The sequence below is a fragment of the Tachypleus tridentatus genome, chromosome 13, assembly GCF_004210375.1.
Source record: "Tachypleus tridentatus isolate NWPU-2018 chromosome 13, ASM421037v1, whole genome shotgun sequence".
Classification (NCBI taxonomy): Eukaryota; Metazoa; Arthropoda; class Merostomata; order Xiphosura; family Limulidae; genus Tachypleus; species Tachypleus tridentatus.
This window is the reverse complement of record NC_134837.1, coordinates 103,463,294-103,484,776: the sequence shown is the minus strand read 5'-3', so window position 1 is coordinate 103,484,776 and position 21,483 is coordinate 103,463,294. Positions and strand designations below refer to the sequence as shown.

Below are 21,483 nucleotides of genomic sequence, written 5' to 3'. Positions count from 1 at the left end.
CTTAAACAATTTTGTAATCTATATCCAGTAAATACTAATTTAGTTTATGAAGATTCAGCAATTTGATAAAACTATCATATCGTGAAACCGTGATACAGTTGTATCAGTACATCAGTCAGTATGATACAATTTATGTATCTTCTCAAACTTTGGCAGATTTTCAGTAAATGTTAAGTCTTTGGTACAGAAAAAAAAATTCTAAAGTATTTTTGATAAAAATTAACATTTTAAACATGTGGTCAAAGTAGTCACTGTTCTGATATGCAAAGCGATTTTAATGTTGAGTTTAAAAATACTTTTCTCCATCTAAATATTAAGAAATTTCTTCAGTGCCATCTCTAAAACCTATAAAATAAATTTCCAGCCCTTGTTTCAATAAATCTTCATATTTTATGTGCTATATTCACTATCCCAATTTTACATAAAGTCAGTCAGTTTGACCAGCCTTGTAATCATTACAAAAGATGCAAAATAAATCAAAATTCTCTTGTTCTACAATTACTTCAAATTGTAGCAGAAACCACATTTGCTTACACTAAGTATATTACAACAATTAATATTATACATAGTTTCTAATTAAATTTTACAGTCAAGAGTAACAAACTTTGTAACAAACCATTGGTAAAACTCAGTATCTAGATACTTATATCGAATACTACTATATTGCATCAGTACTAGTAATAATCATTAGATGTATTAAATATTACTGTGATGATTATTTGATAAGGTATCAATTTATTAAAACAAATATTTAATATTATTCACAGCAGTTAAAGCCAAATACTTTAAAAGCAGAAAATCCAACAAAAAGAATATTCTTCTTTCGAAAGTATTTCAAAACACGTAAACTTTCAAAAATAGACAAAATGTTGAAAAGCTTTAAATTGCTGTTCCTTCTTTAATTTAATGTTTTATGTTCTAACACATAGCTAATTGTTTTAATATGGTGGGTGATGAGTTTTTCACGTTAAGATTCTGAGTGATGTTTTGATCACATATCTACACAGTGCTGGATTTGTAATGTTTTTAATTCATTTATCTTAAGTTAAATCTGTTTAACATCAGTGTAAAGCTTCACCATTTTGTACTGTCATAGTTCCAGATCAAATAGTTACTAAAATATGTTATTCTGTTATTTGCTGTAATTAAAAATTCATTTAGATGTATTAGATGCATACCTGTCAAATATTACAGGGTGGGCATAATAACTTTTTTTATTATTATTATTAATTCAGAAAGTCTACAGCCATACTGCTGTCTACATGAACTTAACGTCACACTTGTGTTCTGGATTTTTTTTTTTTTTTTTTGTAAAATACAGCATCATTATTGTAATTTGTGCTCCTTTTCAGTTCCTTCCAATAACATATCACTGTATTATTGCAAAGGAGCGAGTGTATCAGCACATAGTTTCCTTCTTTCAAAATGGAGGCTCCCTACAAACAAGGTAAGTTATGCAACCATATGGTTAAATTAAGAAGTATTACGTGTTTTTACAGTAATAACTACAGGTAAATTCCAAAATTGGTTGACACATATGTAGATATAAAAACATTTATTGCTATTATGCAGCTTTGACAATTAAATTATGACCATTATATACCTTCTTATTGAGCTTTCTAACTTAAGTTATATTACTTATCAGGCTTTTGGTGCTTGAAGTCAAGAGTAGAAAGGTATTTGCTTTTATCTATCATTAATAGGAATTCAGTGTTCAAGTATGTGAAATAAGACTGTAGTGAAACAAATCCAAGATTCTACCTCTTTCATCCTTTACTAATATTTGAAAGTTTACAAAATAAATATAGTAGCAGCCAGTACCCTACTCTGTATTGTAGAGGACTTTTTTATTCAAGATATAAATTAAGTGAAGCCACTTACAATATTTTTCATAAATGTGAGTTAGTAGAAGTTAATATGGAAGTGATCAATGTATTTTCGACTTTAAAAAATTAATATTTACTATTATTGTTCTACAGAGAGAAAGAGGCACAAAATTTTATTCGTTTACCTTATTTTGTTTTTCAAATTAATCAGCTCACGAGACATAGATTCATTAGATTCCAAAGCATCTTCAAGTTCCCGCTGAACTTTACGTCTCTGAGCTTTTTCACGAGAGCACTCTTCTTCTGCTTCATCTAACTGCCGTTTCAAAGCTTGTAATCGGCTGTTCACTTTTTCTATCTGTGAGAGAGGCAAATGGTTTTAAATATTTATAGGAAAGTTACGTTGTAATAAACACTTTTAAGATATCCAAAAATAACTTTTCAGCATACAAAGAGTTTTATTTAATTTAGTTACAATTGAAATATGCACCATTATTTCAAAACACCAATATGATTTAGCATACATTTTAGTTCAACTGAAACCATTTACAGCAGATGTATGTGTTGTCTACAGTGATTATTTTATACTAACTGCAATATAAAAAAATAATCATAAAATATTGTTAACCATACACAGAATGACATAGAACTTAAGTTCATGAAAAAAAATCTGTTATACGATGATCAGCTTAAAAAACACAGTAATGATTTAACTATAATTTGGGAGAATTTCGTTTGTGTGTTTGTTTGCCCTCTAACTTCTTCTGGGCTTTTGCATTTGGACATGCCAAATACAATTTAAGCAACTAGAAATAATTTGAGATGTTTCAAGAAGTTGTTCTTTTCAAATAAATAGATTTCAAAACTCCAGTGATGGTTAAATATAAAAAATTTAGTGTGGTACAGTTGAGATTTCTCCAATATTTTTTTTTTTTTTTTACCACACAGGGTATACATAAAGTCTATGTACTTTCATTTGTTACTAGCGTATTTAAGACAAAAACAGGAACACTTTATATTTATATCTGGTAGAAAATTAAAATTTACAACTTCTATATAATTGATGATGAATGATACGATTCATTTTCATAAACCTCTCATAGTGCATCACATCAATACATCTGCTAGTAATATGAATAATTTAATCATACATTAGGTACTAATAAGGATCACAGGAACATTCTTCATTTCAAAAAGTTACAAAACTCTGTACTGTAACTTACTTGTTCTTTGTACTGTTCAGTATGATGTCTTTCATCTTCTAATTGTAACAGTGCTTCTTTTACTCTCTTGTCCATCTTACGAGAAATTTTTGTTGCTGTTTGTCTTTCTCTGTTGGAAATTGAATAAATATCACTAATACTACATGAACAATTTTCTTCTATTTAAATTAAAGCTCATTTGATTTATAAATATCTTTCTGTATATACATATTAGGATATATAAGTTTCTAACCAGAAAGGAAATATCAGTCAAAAATATTATACAACTAGAAACAGTTCTGTGATTTTTGATTACACAAGTTCATCAGTTAATGCTAAAATAAAACGCTGTTGCTAATAAATCACTTAAAAATGTTTATAAAAAAACTTACACTGTTGTGTCCATAGGTGTGAGGTTAAGTTAGTTATTAAATAGAAAATCCCACAGAGCTCAATGTTAGGACCTTTGCTCATTTTGGTTTACATCCATGATGTAGTTGAAGGAATGGGAAATAGATTATTTAAGTTTTGGGTGTTGCTGGCTGTGACAAGGATGCTACCACTTTAAAAAAGGATTTGTATTAAATATTTGCGAGTTTGGCAAATAAGTGGAAGATGGCTTTAATAATAATAAATACAAAGTAATACATGTGGAATATCACAATTTTAATTACAAGAAAAAGTTTGATGAGAATAATTTTAAAAGTTGTGGAAGAAAAAGATCATGGCATTCTGGTTGATCAGTCTCGCTAAGCCATCCAAGAAATGTTCTGTTGCTAGTTGTAGGGCAAATAGTATTTTAGGCTATACCTAAGATTCACTAAATACAAGTCTAAAGATATTATAATTTAATTTTATAGGTCACTGGTTATGCCTCATTTGGAATTCCAGCTGTGCTCAGAGGAGGGCTGATAAGATGATACCCAGGATGGAAAGGTTTTTAATACAAGGATAAGTTAAGATTTCTGAAATGATTTTCTCTTGAAAAAGAGATGAGTTAGTTATTATTAATATTACTAATAGGGTTAATGTATCATCATTTTCGTTTTTAATAGTGAGAACAGTAAGACTAGGGAACACAAATATAAATTTTGGTTGGGTGGGAGTTATCTTTCTAACAGATTGATTGGCCTTCTGATGTGGTGGTAGATGAAGTTATCTTCAGAGTGTTTAATGGAAAGTTTGAGAAATATTTGAATCACAAGGGTCAGCTTTGAATGTTTTAGTGTTTAATTTATGGGACAGAACAACCTAGATGAAACAAAAGATTGCTAAAAATAAAATTTCAATTATTTATACTTATCAGAACCTTTATCCCTTTCTGAACTTTAATTCTTAACTTTTGACTTTAATTCTTGACATTTTTTCCCCTTCTCAGAGTGGAAGTACTTAACCCAATTGCATACAATTTAATACAAAATTATCAAAAATGAACTACTTACATTAAACAAATTTCCATAATGTGATTTACTTTTTACAGGTTTTGTTATGATGCGATTTTTCTAAAATACTTACTTTCACCTTAGAAGTGAAGTTGTTTTACTGTTGATGAAAATGTTCCATTTTATATAACCAGTAAGTTTCAACTTTACTGATAAGCATTAACATATATATTTTGAAACTTCATTTTGCCCATTACAGTAGTTATCACGTTAGATAGTAACAAACAAAAAATGAAGAAAACTGACAATTTTATTAATGACTTGTGGCATTTTTTCACAGTGGTGCTATGATTTCCTTTCTTAGATTAAATAAAAATATTTGTATTTTTATCTTTACCAATATTCCTGGTAAAGATAAACTTATGACTAGTATAGTTTGTTTTTACAAATAATAAAAGTTATTTCAGTTATTTACATTATTTAAGTACAATAATAGTCAATATATAAAGATTTGAGGCATCAGAATATTTTACTGTTGTCTAATGTATCTGCTCAAACTAAGTTTACATAACTTCTTGTCAGATAAAAAAATAAAAATTCTATAATCTTTTCAGACAGATATAATTTACAATGAAAATATTTTCAGAAACAAACATCATCCAAAGTTACTATAAAAATTCACAAATACAAGGTTTGTCCCTGAATCTTCAAAAACATTCATTAGATTCCATTGTTTACTTTTCCAAGAGTTCTGTCTACTTGCTTTCTCAAGAAAACTATAAATAGTTACTCACCAATTAATTTACTCTGTAGCAACCTAAATAGTATAAAGCCTGTTCTATGTAAGGATTTTAAAACTTTGCCTTTAGTTATTTTCAAAACTGTGATTCATTATACTAATTTTTAGACTATATACTGTAGCATTAACAAAGTATAATCAAGAAAGATACAAAACATGGATAATTATATCCTCAAGGAGGTTTGATTTGAATTTTGCACAAAGCTACATGAGGGCTATCTAAGACTAGAGAGAAGGCAGCTAGTCATCAACATCTACTGCCAGCTCTTGGGCTACTATCTTACCAACGAATAGTGGGATTGACCATAACATTATCACACCCCCATGGCCGAAAGGGCGAGCATGTTTGGCATGATGGAGATTCGAACCTGTAACCCTCAGATTATAAGTAGAGTGCCTTAACCACCTGTCCATGCTGGGCCATTATCCTTAAGAAATCATAGTTTCTTAGTGTTTATAAACCTATATTTTGGTATGGGAAGAAGAACTTATAAAACCTGACAAGCACATTGTTTATAGGATAAATTTCTTGAAGATGTGTAGGAATGAAAGTTTAACATTTTAGTTTGTCAAGTACAATATATAAATGTTATAAAATTACAAAATAATAACTTAAAAATATTTTTGAGTTAAAAATGTTGAAATACGATATGAATTATTATCATTACTTACATTTTGAAATGTGAAACAGAGGTGTGCATTTGATTCCTAAAAGATACTAATCATTTGTGATAGGGGTAAACTGTGATGCAATAAGCTAAATTATACCTAGATCTTAAGTATTTACAGAAATTTATGCAAATCCTGTTTTCAGCAATTTTTAGACCTTTACTTAAATTCTCTACTTAAGCCAAAATACTTAAGAGTTTGCTAAATTACTTTAATTGCTTGAAAGTTACTTGAATCCAACTGTTAATGTTTAAGTCACCTGGACTCAAGTGTTACTGTAACTGGTTAGAGTTTATTCTGACTCAATTTTAAATGCTTTTGTTATTCCTACATCCAACTCTTATTCTACTTAAAATTAATTAAAATTTCTAGTTTCTTTTGATGATCATCTATTTTTAAATTTTAGATGTAATTAATTTCAACATGTTCATTTTAATTCCTCAAAAAGACCCATGTCACCTTTACATGATCATAATTATTTTCACCAGTTGTACTTCTTTCCAACTTTTACAGTTATAAGCATGCAGTTTTTCTGTGTCTATTTACCTGGATTCCATTTCAAGTTGTTCCTCTAGCTGACTAACCTTGGATTCTAGAGTTGAGATAGTTACTTTAGCCTTGGCACGATGGGATGTTTCAAATCTTCTAATTTGGCACGTAATTCTTTATTCTAAAAAGCCATAACAAACACAATTGTATTTTGTCCAACAACTCCTGTCACATTGAGCTCTATGAAGTAATTGCATTCCTGTTTTTGATACTAGCTGGTGTTAGGTATGACATGTCCAAGGTGCACATACAAGTCCTTCTGTATTTGATATCTTTTTTTTTGTACAGGTTTCAAAAATTGTATCATGGTTAATCTCTCTCTCTCTCTCTCTCTATTTTTATGTGCTATATAGTTATAAGGACAAAACATTTCTTTGAATATCATACAACAACCTACAGACACAGGGTAGTTAGCAAGTGAAAATACTATAATTAAATAAATGAATTATAAAATCTTGTTTTACAAACACTATGTCTTAGTCAAATATATATCATTCATACTGATTTATGTTCTTGAATATGCATCCATAATTAAAACAAATTTTGACTTGTGGTCAAATTTCAGGAATTTGAAAAAGGAAGTTCTCCATTTTGATTAGTTTTCCAATATTTTCAAAAATTAGTATTAATAGATGAAATAACTGGGAGAGAGGAAGTTGAATTTTCTTGTTTAACACCTACCACACAAACCAGCCCAGGATCTTTTAGTACTTATACTGAGTCTAGAATGGTCAAAAGGTGGGGGTCATTTTGGAAACCAGTGATTTATGGTTATTTCAATAGAGTTTGAAGAATGAAGCTGAGCACAACTTTAAAAAAAACAAACTAAATAGTAATGAGAATATGACACATGATGAAATCAATATGGATAATACTATGGTGGTACCATACTGGGCATTATGCCATCCTTCATATATTAAATCACTGCAGAAATGACATTTTTAGTTTGAGAACTGCTAGGGAGATCATCTTACAATCAGTTGTGCATCTACTTAAACTCCAACACTGCATCTTTGGGTTTTACTGTACCATTATAATTTCACAAATATACTAATGATTTCTGATATAGGATTCTAATCCCTCTTTTTGAAGATAATGATACCCTGATATAGGATTCTAATCCCTCTTTTTTGAAGATAATGATACCATTCTGTACAATGTTTTGTTTTTTAGTTAATACAGTAATTAGTTGACAAAGCTCCAATTTAGTTGGTATATCAACTCGATTGGGATAGCTTTGAATACGTTGTTTCCTTATCTGGTCTGGAAGCACAGTTTTACTTAATTCATAGATCATTTTATTTTACATTAACAAGTTAACTTTTCTATGTTAGCTCTTGTGGTTTGGTTCAGTAACTTAAACCTCAAAGATAGTGCCAAGTGTCTTCTTTTTGTCTAATGAATATAATCCAAAAATTTTCAGAATAATTCCTTTGTTTGGACCCACATCAAGATGCTGGGATGGTTTATCTGGCAAGTGTTAAGAAAGCCCTTCACCATTCTGAATTTGATTTACATTAGTTCTTGTTTGTATTACTTCTCAGGACACTTTTTAGTGTATAATGACAATATTTATTTATTATAAATATAAACTGTATTGAAAAACACACAGACAATTTTCTTACCTGTCTCTCAAGAACCATCCGACTATTCTCTAGGCTCTGACTTGCAGATCGTTCACTTGTCAGATCTACTGTTAATTGTTCAATCTGTAAAGTGAAACATGCATCTTTATCATGCATAGACAACATACTAGTATGAATCAATTGTGGATAAATAAATTTCGCTTATTCCTCTACCCTAACTAGTTATTATCTCATCACAGCTGATAATTTTGTTAGTACATTTGGAAATTAACAGCAAATAAGGATCTGTGATAATCATGTATGTTGCAAACTATAAATTATCAAAATTCAGTATATCCTCTTCTTAAATTATAGGTATTTCATTTTTTATTGTTCTGTATCTATGACAGCTAAAATTTCTCCATTAATAACTTTACTTAATATACTCTAGAATCATTTATCTTGAAATTATGTTACTGTACTTTTGACATTTTATTACAGTTTTTTAAAGGTAGATCTCCAAATTTTACCAAAGTTTATACCTAATATAATGTCTCTTTTGAAGCTCCCATCATTTCAAGATGCTCAACTATAAATGAAAAAAAACATTTTCTTGCCTGTGCTTGAGCTTTCCGAGCTTTCTCTCTCATTATTTCTGAACTGCTTTGTTCCTCCTCAAGTTCTTCCTCCAGTTGTTGGATTTTGACTTCCAAGCGTCGTTTTTCATCTTGGAAAAGAGATCTATTTAAAAGAAGTTTGTTTTCAGTGTAATATTTATCTAGCAGTTATAACAGCAAATAAATATAAACAGAGAAATATACAAGAAAAATGAGAACAGGAAGGATTATGTGAAGATGGAAACTTGTAGTGTGTATTTCATATGATATAAAAAAGCAGATATTAATATTTCAAGATGCCATCAAGAAACACTATGACAAAGTTTTTAACCAAGTGGATGTGGAAACAACACAACTACATGTGTAAGAAAAGATGTAAAGAAATGAAAAACTTGATAAGGTGGTAGAAAAGAAAACACTGGCTAATATAATGAATAAAACATTAATGTTTTAAATGCTTATGTTCACAGGGAAAAGATATGAATTGTGATATAAAACTACTGACAGTGAAAATGAAAAATTACAGGTGTCATTAAAATTAGTTCTTGTCAAGCAAAAGAAAATGGTAAAAAAAACAACAAAAAACTTGCAACAATATTTACTTGCTGATAAGTAACACTAACTGTAAGAAATTTTATATGAACATGTGAAAAATTTATTAAATAACTTCCATATTATGACAATATATTTCAAATTAATTTTTGACATATTTACAAGTTGTAGTAGTTGAGTTTTCTCACCCTTTTGACATATTACTATTGACTTCTTCCTGTAAAACATCTCTATCAGCCTCTGCTGAGCGACGGGCTCGTTCCGAGTTGGACAAATCTTCTTGAAGCTGAATCATTTCTGCTTCCATTAACTTTACTTTCTTATCTGCATCTTTGCACTGAATAGCTAGCTCCTCTTGGGAGCTTCTTGCTTCTTCTGCATCTTTTTGACAGTCTTTCACTTGAGCCTGAAAGACAAATATCTTAAATTTATATAAAATTTTAAAACAAGAAAGTATCCAAATAAACACACAACCCAATAAATTTATTAAAAACTAAGCTATAACATTGATAAAAAGATATGCAAACTATTGAGACATACTGTAATTACTAAAAATACATATTACACACATACATCAGGACCACATAGTCCAGGATATTTGAACAAGACCATAATCATGTATTTTAGTCAACATGTTTAGAAGCATCAATCACCTACTCAAAAGATACATTATAAATATATTTATCAGAAAGTATCAATTATAACAGAGCAGTTTTTCTAAAGTAATTTGTGAAAAACACGTAAAACATTTACAATAATTCACTGGAGTGATATTCATCGGCAAATCTTACTTTGCTATTTTGGATATAGTTTTTGACAGTTTATAAATGAGATATTATAAAAATACGTTTTTGAATAATATAATTGTTAAATTTCTAATGTAATTTCTTTTAAATAAGACGATTTAATAATCTAAAAAAAGTTTTTCTACACTCAGAATTATTTCTAATATAATACCACAATCAGTACCTGAAGTTTCTTGAGTTGTCTAAGAGTATCCTCTTTTGTTCTTGTAGCCATTTCAAACTGTTGTTCCAAGTCCTTGAAATCTCCTTCCATCTTTTTTCTCACATTCATGGAAGTAGTTCGTTGTTTCCTTTCCTCCTCCAATTCTGTCTCAAGATCACGAATCTTGATAGAATTACAGCAAAAGCATTCAAAAAATATACATTATCAATATATTCATCTTAAAAGTTGAAACAAAAATATTTCCATGAAAAGGACTATCAACAAATTACTTATTTCTTGGGCAAAAATAGATTTGGATTCTTCCCTCATGAAGAAAATACCATTATATTCCTTTCCACTGATAACATTAATATTTTCTTTGATTTCATTTTTTTCAGAGTGATAATATAAGTATATAATATTTCCAGAAATACAAGCTGTGTACACTTGTACTTACTAACATAACAATCCCATATTTCATTTCTTTAGTTTATAAACCCTACATTTCAACACATTTCTTGTTTCTAGGTCTCTCATGTTACAAACACAAAGCAGTCATTTTCTCCCATAGGCAAATTACAAATGCATATGTTGCTTCTCTATTTGTTAAAACTATGAATATGTTCTCTTAAGTTATAACACACAAATAAACCTGTCCTCTGTGTAGATATAATATAAATAATTTTACAGTTGCACATTTTCTTTAGGCCTCCATTTAATAATTAAACTTTGTAATAATTATTAAAAACATTGTAAATTTTCCTATACTGAATATATATTTTCAATTTGTGCTAATCTCCTCTAACATAAATAACTATTATTGTTCAGTGCTTCCCTCTATATAAAAAGTTTATGCATGGTGCAAGCACTTTATCTCCCTCTGTTGGAATTGACTGATTCCAATATATTTCTTATGAAAATTATCATGCATGAACTTTCCACCAATTGGTATGCAACATACAATCATGATGCACAAAACTCCTCTTCACTTTTGACAAACTATCACTTTGAGAGTTGATAGAAGATTAAAACACTAGTTTTGAGTGGGAAGTGTGTGCAAAAGTAAGTACCTACCAGAATTAGATTTTCAGTGTAGGAAAATTATAACTTCCAATACATTACCTCAATTTGCATAAATAGCAGCATTCTCTCCATTTATTTTTTGTGGGATTTTAGCTAAGGAAAGAAAGCATCCTTTGAAAGCTTCTGAAGGAAACTACTTAAGAGAAGGTAGTCAGATTCAAAGATCAGATATGAGAGGACTGCACCATTTCTAAAATAGCTGTACACTTTAACTATTGTAAAAAAGATGCTACAGATACAGGCAAAAAAATGGAGGAGCACATACAAATGTGAGAGAATTAATATCTGATATTTATCCAAATCATGTGCTATTTATGCAGCTCTTTCCCTGAATTATAAAAGCAGGTAAATTGAAAATGATGTGTCCTAGTTGTAGAGTGGCTAAGGTAAATTGGACATTACATGGCAAGTCAACTATCTTCAAAACTCTTGCTGCTGAGAACCAAAATCTGCACAGGGATAAGATTGATTGATTTAGTGTTTTATGGCACAAAGCAGCTATGCCATCTGCAAACATCCAGTAAAAAGATAAAAATAAATTAAATGTAGTAAAATACATAAAAGGAAATGAAGGTAAAACAAACATAATTGAAAAACAGAAGTAGCATAAAACCAATGTTGACATCCAGTCTACAAAGTTGTAAAGGACGTTCTGTAGCATAATGGTAATGATCATAACCCACCAGGAAGACTAACAAGTAAGTACAAGAACCACTGCCAGTCACCTGAAGTTGGTATTTCCACTCCTGGTTTTGAGTTATGTGTCATTATGGCCAGTACTAAAAGGTAAAGTAATAAAAGTGTTAAAGGACATGCAGCAAAACTGTAATAACAACTCGCCAGGACGACTAATGGGTAGTGCAAACGGATAGTTCAAACAGCAGCATTAGTCACCTGAAGTTGGCCTTTCCAGTCCTGGTTCCGAGTTATGTGTCATAACAGCCATTATCAAAAGGTAAAGTAATAAAAGTTTCAAAAGACATGTAGCAAAATCGTAATAATAATTAACCAAATGTCCAGTAAAAAGGTAAAAGTAAAATAAATGAAGTAAAACACATAATAGGAAATGAAGGTAAAAACAAAACAGCTATTAAAAACATAAAATGGCATAAAACCAATGTTCACATCCAGGCTACAAAGTTCTAAAAGACTTTCTGTAGCAGAATGGTAATGATCATAACCAGCCAGGAAGACTAACAGGTAAGTACAAGAACCACCGCCAGTCACCTGAAGTTGGTCTTTCCAGTCCTGGTTCCAGGTTGTGTCATTATAGCCAGTACCAAAAAGTAAAGTAATAAAAGTGTTACAAGACATGCAGCAAAACTGTAATAACAACTCGCCAAGACGACTAACGGGTAGTTCAAACAGCAGTGTTAATCACCTGAAGTTGGCCTTTCCAGTCCAGGTGTTGAGTTATTTAATGTTCTGGCCATTTTCCAATTTCAAATTGAACTAGAGAGATTGAGACTCTTAAAAGGGAACCACAATTAAAAAGGTGTAATGAATAAATATCCAACACTTAAATGAGATTGAAAAGATTAATGACCATTAAAAAATTAAAAACTTTATCAAGGTGGACAGTGTCACCATCACCAATAACACTGTCCAATGTTACAGACAAACCCTGGGACAGAATATGTTTAAAATAGTGCCGTCGTTGAGAGTCGTAATGATGGCAAGAAAGTAAAATGTGGCTTACAGTGATTTGAGTGTTATACAAATTACACACTGATGCATCAGTTCCAGATAAAAGAAAACGATGAGTTAAAATACTATGACCAACGCGTAGTCTACTTAGAACAACTTCCTCCTTCTGAACCTTACAGAAGCTAGGGGGCTAAAGCCCAATATAGGGTTTTATTTGAAAAAGCTTGGTGTCACGTTGCTCACTCCAAGTGGACTGCCAACTGGCACAGAGCCGAGCCTTGAATACAGGACCATAGTCCATGTATGGAATAGGCACAGTGGTGATAGTGCCAGAGCAGAAGATTTAGCTGCAGTGTCTGCAAGCACATTCCTGTGAATACCGACGTGGCCTGGTATCCAGAAAAACTGGATAGAAGTAGATGTTAATGAGAAATAGGCCAGTCAGTTTTGAATATCGGCAAGAACAGGATGTGAGCCAACATGAAGTGATTCCAAGGCCAGTAGAGAATTAAGCAAGTCAGTATAAATACTGCAGTTGGGGTACTGCTTAGCTTCAATATGATTCAGGACAAGAGATATGGCGTACAGTTTAGCAGTGAACACAGAAGCTGCAGAGGTGATTCTGTGTGCAACCACCGAACCTCAACAAACCATGGATGAGCCCACAGAATTACCTGATTTGGAATCATCCATATAAATTGGAATGGAATGATTGTTTGAAAAATATTCAGTAAATAAAAGATGGTACTTCCAATCGGGAGTATTTGCCTTTTTTGAGATGGCTTAAAGAAAGGTCACATTTGGGGGCTGTAATAAGCTGCGGGGGGATGGGCTGACCACTGGATTCTGCAATGTTATCCAAGGACAGACCCAATTCATCCAATTGTGCCTGGATGTGAAGGCCAAAAGAAGCAATAGCAGATCATCTATTTTGAAAAAAGTAAGGCCCACTGAGGAAGGAAAACACATCCCCAGGTGGGATGCTTTGGTAAGGAACAAAGTTTTGAAGAATACAGTAAAGACAGTTGCAAATGGCAAAGGTGCAGAGAAGGTTCGTGAGATTCCATGTATAAGGTCTGAACTGGGGAGATGCAGAAAGTCCCAGTGCAGAGTCGAAGTACTTGATGATGAATGGGGTCCAGCATCTTTAAGGCTGAGGGTCTGGCAGAGCCATAGACCATTGATCCATAGTCGAGTTTCAAACGAACAAGAGCACAATATATCTTTAACATAGAACATCGATCTGGTCCCCAACTGGTAGTAGAGAGGACACGAAGGATGTTCAGTGTTCTTGTGCATTTGACCCAAAGCTGCTTTAAGTGTGGTATAAAGGTCAGCTTACGGTCAAAGATAAGCCCCAAGAACTTGGTCTCAGGGACCACTGGCAGCAAAACTTCACCGATACGGAGTTCAGGATCAGGGTGAATACCTTGTTGGCAGCAAAAGTGCATGCAAATGGTTTTAGAGAGAGAAAAATTAAAGTCGTTCACCGTAGTCTACTTCAGTACACAATTATGGGCAGTTTGTAGTTGCCGCTAAATATATCTCATGTTCGACGACTGACACGAGATGTGAAAGTCATCAACATAGAGCCCATTTGCAACAGTGAGAGGGAGTTGTTCAGTGATGGCATTTATCTTTATGCTGAAAAGTGTGACACTCAAAACACAGCCCTAAGGGACCCCAGGTTCCTGTACAAAAGAACGGGAAAGTGTCGAACCCACACAAACTTGGAATCTCCTGTCCATTAAAAATATTTTAATAAACATGGGTAAATGGCCACGTAACCCATATATATGGAGGTCTCACAAAATGCCATACCTCTATGTTGTGTCATAAGCTTTCTCAATGTCAAAGAATATTGATACAAGATGTTAGCATTTGAGAAAGGCTTCTCTGATTGATGTTTCAAGTTGAATTAGGTGGTCTGTGATGGAGTGCTGTTGTCGGAACCCACACTGGGTGAGCGAAAGGAGGTTGTTTGATTCGAGGAACCAAACAAGACAAGCATTAACCATCCTCTCTAAGGTCTTACAGAGACAGCTTGTCAAAGCAATTGGACAGTAGTTTGAAGGAATCTTGGAATCTTTCCCAGGTTTAGAGAAAGGTAAGATAATAGCCTGGTGCCAGGCATCAGGAAAAAACATTCTTCTGCCAGATCTGGTTAAAAACAATTAGAAGAATATCAAGAGAAGCAGGAGAAAGATAGCACAGCATGTCATAGTGTTCATCATCAGGTCCAACAGATGTACTGCCAGACCAATGAAGGGCCATTTTCAGTTCCACCAGTGTAAAGGAACAATTATAGTCAAAGAAACAGCCAGTTTGAAAGAAAAGAGGTGAATGCTCAGCATGAGTCTTGATGGCAAAGAAGATGGAAAAGAAGCAGAACCCAGCAAAAGCTTTCATCTGGAGTATCAGTGATGCTCTAGACATCAGCTACCTCTTGGCCATCGGAGAGTAAGATCGAGAGGGGGACAGAATTGTAGTGCCCACTGACCTTTTGAATTGTGTCCTATATGATTTTGGAACTGGTGATAGAAGATATGCTAGTTGTGAACTTTATCCAAGATTCCTTCTGGCTTTGATACCTTACCCACCTAACATGTGCATGGGCCTGTTGGAAAGTGATGCAGTTCTACGGAAAGTATCCCAGGCCCGTTTTTGAGCCTTCCATGCCAAGTGGCAAGCAGGATTCCACCATGGATGAGGATATCATGGAAAATGTGTCGAGGTTTTAGGAATACATTGAGCAGCTGCTTGTATAATACAGTCAGTTACAGCTACCACACAGTCGTCTATTGATGGCTGATTCATGATGGCAGGATCAAGTTCTGCGAGAGCAGTGAAAGTGGACCAGTCTGCCTGATCCAGCTTCCACCGGGGCACGCGGGTAAAATGGCATCGACAACGGCCAGTCTCTCTCAAAAGTATAGGAAAATTATCACTGTCTGGTGGATTATTGTCAACCCTCCAAGAAAAATGAGAAATTAATGAAGGGGAGCACACTGAAAGATCAATAGCAGTAAAGGACTGACTAAGTGCATGAAAATAAGTGGAAGAACCAGTATTGAAAATAGAAAGATTGTGATCAGAGAGCATATGCTCTACAAAGCGACCCCTCCTATCAATAACAGCACTTCCCCAGAGGGGATGATGTCCATTAAAGTCCCCCAGGATTAGAAAGGAAGACAGAAACTGTTCAACGAGAGCATCAAGGTCTGATTGATCATATGTCTCTCCAGGGAACAGGTAAAAAGAAAAAACAGTGATGGTATGACCCAAGGAAACACGGATGGGTACGGCCTCCAAGGGTGTGTTGAGTGATAAAGACAGGGTGGGCACACACTGATCAACCAATAGCACAGGCCTAAGATGAGGATCTTACTGTCAATAAGTCAACTACAAACCAGAACCCAGCATCTAGAAACATGTGGGTGAAGTAAATAATAGTACCATACCACCAGAAAGTCAACTACAGTCTAAAACCCACCCATCTGGTGGCAGTAGTAAAAAGGCTTGCACCATCTCACCTCAAGTTCACAAGACTGGAGTGAATTAAGAACCCCCCCCCCACACCCAAGAACGTGGCACATGTTAATATAAAAAAACATAATGACAGATTAATCTGAAAACCCAACACTGGGTATAGTAAAGATGTCTGTTTAATGTTAACCATCACTCTCAAAAGTGTAATTGACCAGAACTACCTCAAGCACAATAACATCTTCAGAATAAAACATTGAGGGATAATGGAATGGGAAGAACTTAATAATCTGCAATTACCTCCATTGCCTCCAACATACAATATTAATGAAGTAACAAGAGTATAACTGAAGGAAGAATATCGAAATTTGTCATATACAGTCATGTGAAAAAATTAGGACACCCTATGAAAGCCTGTGTATTCTTGTAACATTTTTGGACATATAGATATTTAATCTTAATTTTAACAATACTGAAAGATTATAGGAATATAACTAAACAATTAAAACTGACAAAAAGACAGATCTTTTGTAAATGTCATGCAACAAAAATGCATATTCAAACTGAGGAAAAAGTTGGGACACCCTACCCCCTAATAGCTAGTGTTACTCCCTTTGGATGAAATAACTGCAGTGAGACACTTGTAGCCATCTAGCAGTCTCTGACATCAGTCTGAAGAAAGTTTGCTCCACTCCTCAATGCAGAATTCTGTCAGCTGTGAGATGTTTGAGGGGTTTCTTGTATGTACAGCTCATTTCAAGTCACCCCACATCATCTCAATGGGATTAAGATCTGGGCTTTGACTCTGCCATCCCAAGACTCTCCATTTCTTAGTTTTCAGCCAGTCCTTGGTGGATTTACTGGTATGATTTGGGTCATTGTTATGTTGCAGGGTCCAGTTCTGCTTCAGCTTTAATTTTCGTACAGATGGTCTCACATGATCCTCAAGCACCCTTTGATACACAGTAGAATTCCAGGTGGATTCTATGATTGTGAGCTGTCCAGGTCCTCCTGCAGCAAAGCAGCCCCAAACCGTGACACTTCCACCTCCATGCTTCACAGTTGGTATGAGGTTCTTTTCCTGGAATGCTGTATTTGGTTTATGCCAAACATGTCCTATGTTCTTGTATCCAAATAATTCAATTTTTGACTCTTCTGTCCAAAGAACATTATTCCAGAAGTCCTGGTCTTTGTCTACATTCTCTCTGGCAAACTTCAGTCTGGCCTTGATGTTTCTTTTAGAGATCAAATATTTCCTCCTTGCACACCTCCCATGCAAGTTACACTTGTGCAGTCTCTTTCTGATTGCAGAGGCATGCACGTTCACATCAACAGTAGCCAGAACATGCTGTAAGTCCCGTAATGATATGTTAGGGGTTTTGGAGACCTCTTTTTAGCATCTTGCAGTCTGCTCTTGGGGTGAACTTGCTTGGACGACCAGACCTGGGCATGTTGGCAGTTGTTTCAAAAGTCCTCCACTTGTTGACTATTTTCCAAACAGTGAAATAGCAGATTTCAAAATCTTTTGGGATCTTTTTAAATCCCTTACCAGACTCATAAGCTGCTACAATTTTCTTTCTGAAGGCCTCAGACACCTCTTTTTCTCTCATCATGGTGCTCACTCTCACTTGAACAGTCAAGAGCACACCAAACTAAATGTCTGAGGTTTAAATAGGGCAAGCCTCATTCAAAATGTTGAGTAACGATCTTCTAATCACATGCACCTGGTGTGATACACCTGTGTGTGAGTTGAGCCATTTTATGTGGGAATAAATGTGGGGGTGTCCTAACTATTTCCTCAGTTAGAATATGCAATTTTGTCAAATTACATTTTATAGAAGATCTTGAAAAGTCCTTTCTTCAGTTTTAATTGTTTAGTTTTATTCCTATAAATCTCTGAGTATTGTTAAAATTGAGATTAAATATCTATATATCCAGAAATGTTACAAAAATACACAGGCTTTCATAGGGTGTCCTAATTTTTTCACATGACTGTATGTGTGAGGACTTATGTTGATTGGTTCAACTCTAAATCCAAAACCCAGCCATTGGGTGAACTTCAATTTTGACAGCTCACTCAAATTTATGTACATTTCATAATGGAGGATATCATGTCATTTACACCAGCAGAATATCACCACCATATTCTCAAATGAATAGTTGTATAATCAATTTCATATTTTGCTTGTATTTGTGTTACATTAACCCATTCAGGAGGATGTACCCATGGCCCACTGTCCCAATGGCTTGGAACTGTAAAGTGGTAATGACTTCCAAAGTGCAATAGAAGAAAAGGTGGAAAAACATGGTGGAGATGCTCGAAGAATGATAACATCCAATACAGTGCAATGGATGACTACAAAACCCTATCTGTTTTTAAAAGAAGACAATACCAATTTATTCAGTATGAATCATGGCAAAGATGAGCAGCTTTTTCCTTCTGTTTTACTCAAGTACACCATGGATGAGTATGGTCTGGGATGAGCACATTTTGTTAAAATTCCATTGTGAGGACAAATCCATAAGCAATCTTGTGGAACACCCCATTTCTGCAGGGTGCATTGTATGACCTTACAGTGAATATCTGACCTGTTAAAGAATACTTGGTCAGGTACCACTCATCACACAGCAGCACCTAAATGGCATTAGGCCATAGTACTTGTATAACAAGCAATAATAAAAAGGAAAAAGTGCTCCTGAAAATGAAAAAAATAGAAAAAAATTACCCACTCAGTCTCACTGCATTTGGATAGTTACAGGCAGAAGATTACTTGAAAAGGAAATTAACCATGATTTGATGCACATAGTAAGAGGTGAATGTATCATTGGTAGTCTACGTATGTACCTAGATTGAAGATGTACCTTCACGGGATGACAAAGTTAAGGTGTCGAATTAGATGAGAAGACACTCAGGATGAAGTACAAGATGTAGACAATAAAAAGGATGAAGCCAACTGATAGCCAAATCTAATTGGTGAAGGTGAGAGGAGAAAGATAATGAACAGAAGATAGCTCCAAAGAGGGAAAAAAAGGTGGGAACGAATACCACAGAAGGATTCTGTACAAGCAATATAACAGAGGAGAGCACATACAGAGCATAGAAGTATATCCAGATAAGGACAAGGTTGGTTGGTTGGTGTTTTATGGCACAAAGGAGCTAGGCTATCTGCGCCAAACATCTGGTAAAAAGTTAAATTTAAAGAAAATTTAGTAAAATTCATAAAAAGAAATTAAGGTAAAACAAAAAGTTTAAAACATAAATAGCATAAAACCAATGTTTACATCTAGTCTAGAGCATTAACAGAATTACAGTAATACAAATTGTAAAGGACTTTCTATTGCATAACTGCAATTATCATAACTCACCAGGAAGACAGACAAACAGGTAAGGTACAAAAAACACCATCAGTCACCTGAAGTTGGCCTTTCCAGTTCTGGTTCTGAGTTATTTGATATTATGGCCATTTTCAAAAAGTAAAGTAATAAAAGTTTTAAAAAACTTGTAGCAAAATTTTAATAACTCACATGGATGACTTATAGGTAGTTCAAACAGCAGCATTAGTCACCTGAAGTTGGCCTTTCCCATCCTGGTTTCGAGTTATTTGACGTTATGGCTATTTTCTAATTTCAAACTGAACAAGATGGACTGTGATTCTTAAAAGGAATCACATTAAAAAATGTCTAATGTATAAATTAAGAAACTTTAATAGCACTGAAAAGATTAAAAAACTAAAAACATTTCCAAGGTGAACAATGTCACCATCACCAATAACACTGTCTAATGTTGTGGACAAACCTTGGGACATAACATGTTTAAAATGGTGCCATCATTGAGTCATAACGATGGCAAGAAAGTAAAATGTGGGTTATTGTAACCTAAGTGTTATACAGACAACACATTGGTGCTTCAGTTCTAAATAAAAGAAAACAATGAGTTAAAAAACTGTGGCCAATGCATAGTCTAGTTAGAACAACTTCCTCTTTCCAATCCTTACAGAATCAAGATGGCCAAAGTCCAATATAGGGTTTTATTTGGAAAAGCTTGTTTTCATGTTGCTCACTCCATGTCGACTGCCAGCTGGCATGGAGCTGAGCCTTGAATATAGGACTATGTCCCATGTATGGAATAGGCAGTGCAGTGATATTGCCATAGCAAATAGATTTAGCTACAGTGTTGGTAAGCTCATTCCCGTGAATACCAACGTGGCCCACTATTCAGTAAAACTGGATAGAAGTAGACATTGAAGAGAAATAGGCCAGTCGGTTTTAAATATCTGTGGGAACAGGAAGTGAATTAATGTGAAGTGATTCCAGGGCCAGTAGAGAACTAAAAGAGTCAGTATGAATAGTGCAGTTTAAATAGTGCTTAGCTTCTATGTAATCCAGAGCAAGAGAAATGGCATACAGTTCAGCAGGGAACATAGAAGCTGTAGATGGAATTCTGTGCACAACCACCAAACAACAAACTATGGCAGAACCATGGAATGGAAGGATAGTTTTAAAGACGTTCAGCAAATAACAGACAGTATTTCCAATCAGGAGTGTCCAATTTTCTCTAATGATTTAAAGATAGGTCACATTTGGGGACTAAAAAGCCACGGTGGAATGAGCTGATCAGTGAATACATGTAATGTTATCCAAGAAGAGACCCAATACATCAAACTGCACCTGGATACAAAGGCTGAAAGGAGCAATGGCAGATTGTTTGTTCTAAAAAAGTATGGCCCACCGAGGAAGGAAAACACAACCCCAGGTGGGATGCTTTGGTAAGTTGCAAATGACAGAGATGCAAAGAAGGTTCATGAAACTATGTATAAGCTCTGAACATGGGAAATGTGGAAAGCCAGAACCAAAGTCCTTGATGATGAATGGGGTCCAGCATCTTTTAAGGCCAAGGTCCTGGCAGAGCCATAGACCAGTGATCCATAGTCAAGTTTCGACTGAATAAGAGCTCGACATATCTAAAGCGTAGAACATCGATCCACTCCCCAAGTGGTGGAAGTGAGGGCATAGAGGATGTTCAGTGCTCTTGTACATTTGACCTGTAGCTACTTGATGTGTGGTATAAAGATCAGCTTATGTTCAAAGTTAAGCCCCATGAAATTTGTTTCATGGATTACAAGCAACACAACTTCACTGATACAGAGTTCATGATCAG

At 34.1% G+C, this 21,483-nt stretch overlaps 1 protein-coding gene across 1 annotated transcript in view; it reads right to left on the bottom strand.

The window, feature by feature from the left end:
* Positions 1 to 21,483, bottom strand: part of LOC143236961 (uncharacterized) — a 98,736-nt gene that overhangs the window by 3,353 nt on the left and 73,900 nt on the right. Inside the window, 8 exon segments of the mRNA XM_076475699.1 lie at positions 2,012 to 2,184; positions 3,050 to 3,158; positions 6,425 to 6,518; positions 6,521 to 6,548; positions 8,053 to 8,136; positions 8,610 to 8,733; positions 9,350 to 9,567; positions 10,131 to 10,292. Coding sequence (XP_076331814.1) covers positions 2,012 to 2,184; positions 3,050 to 3,158; positions 6,425 to 6,518; positions 6,521 to 6,548; positions 8,053 to 8,136; positions 8,610 to 8,733; positions 9,350 to 9,567; positions 10,131 to 10,292 — 992 coding nt within the window.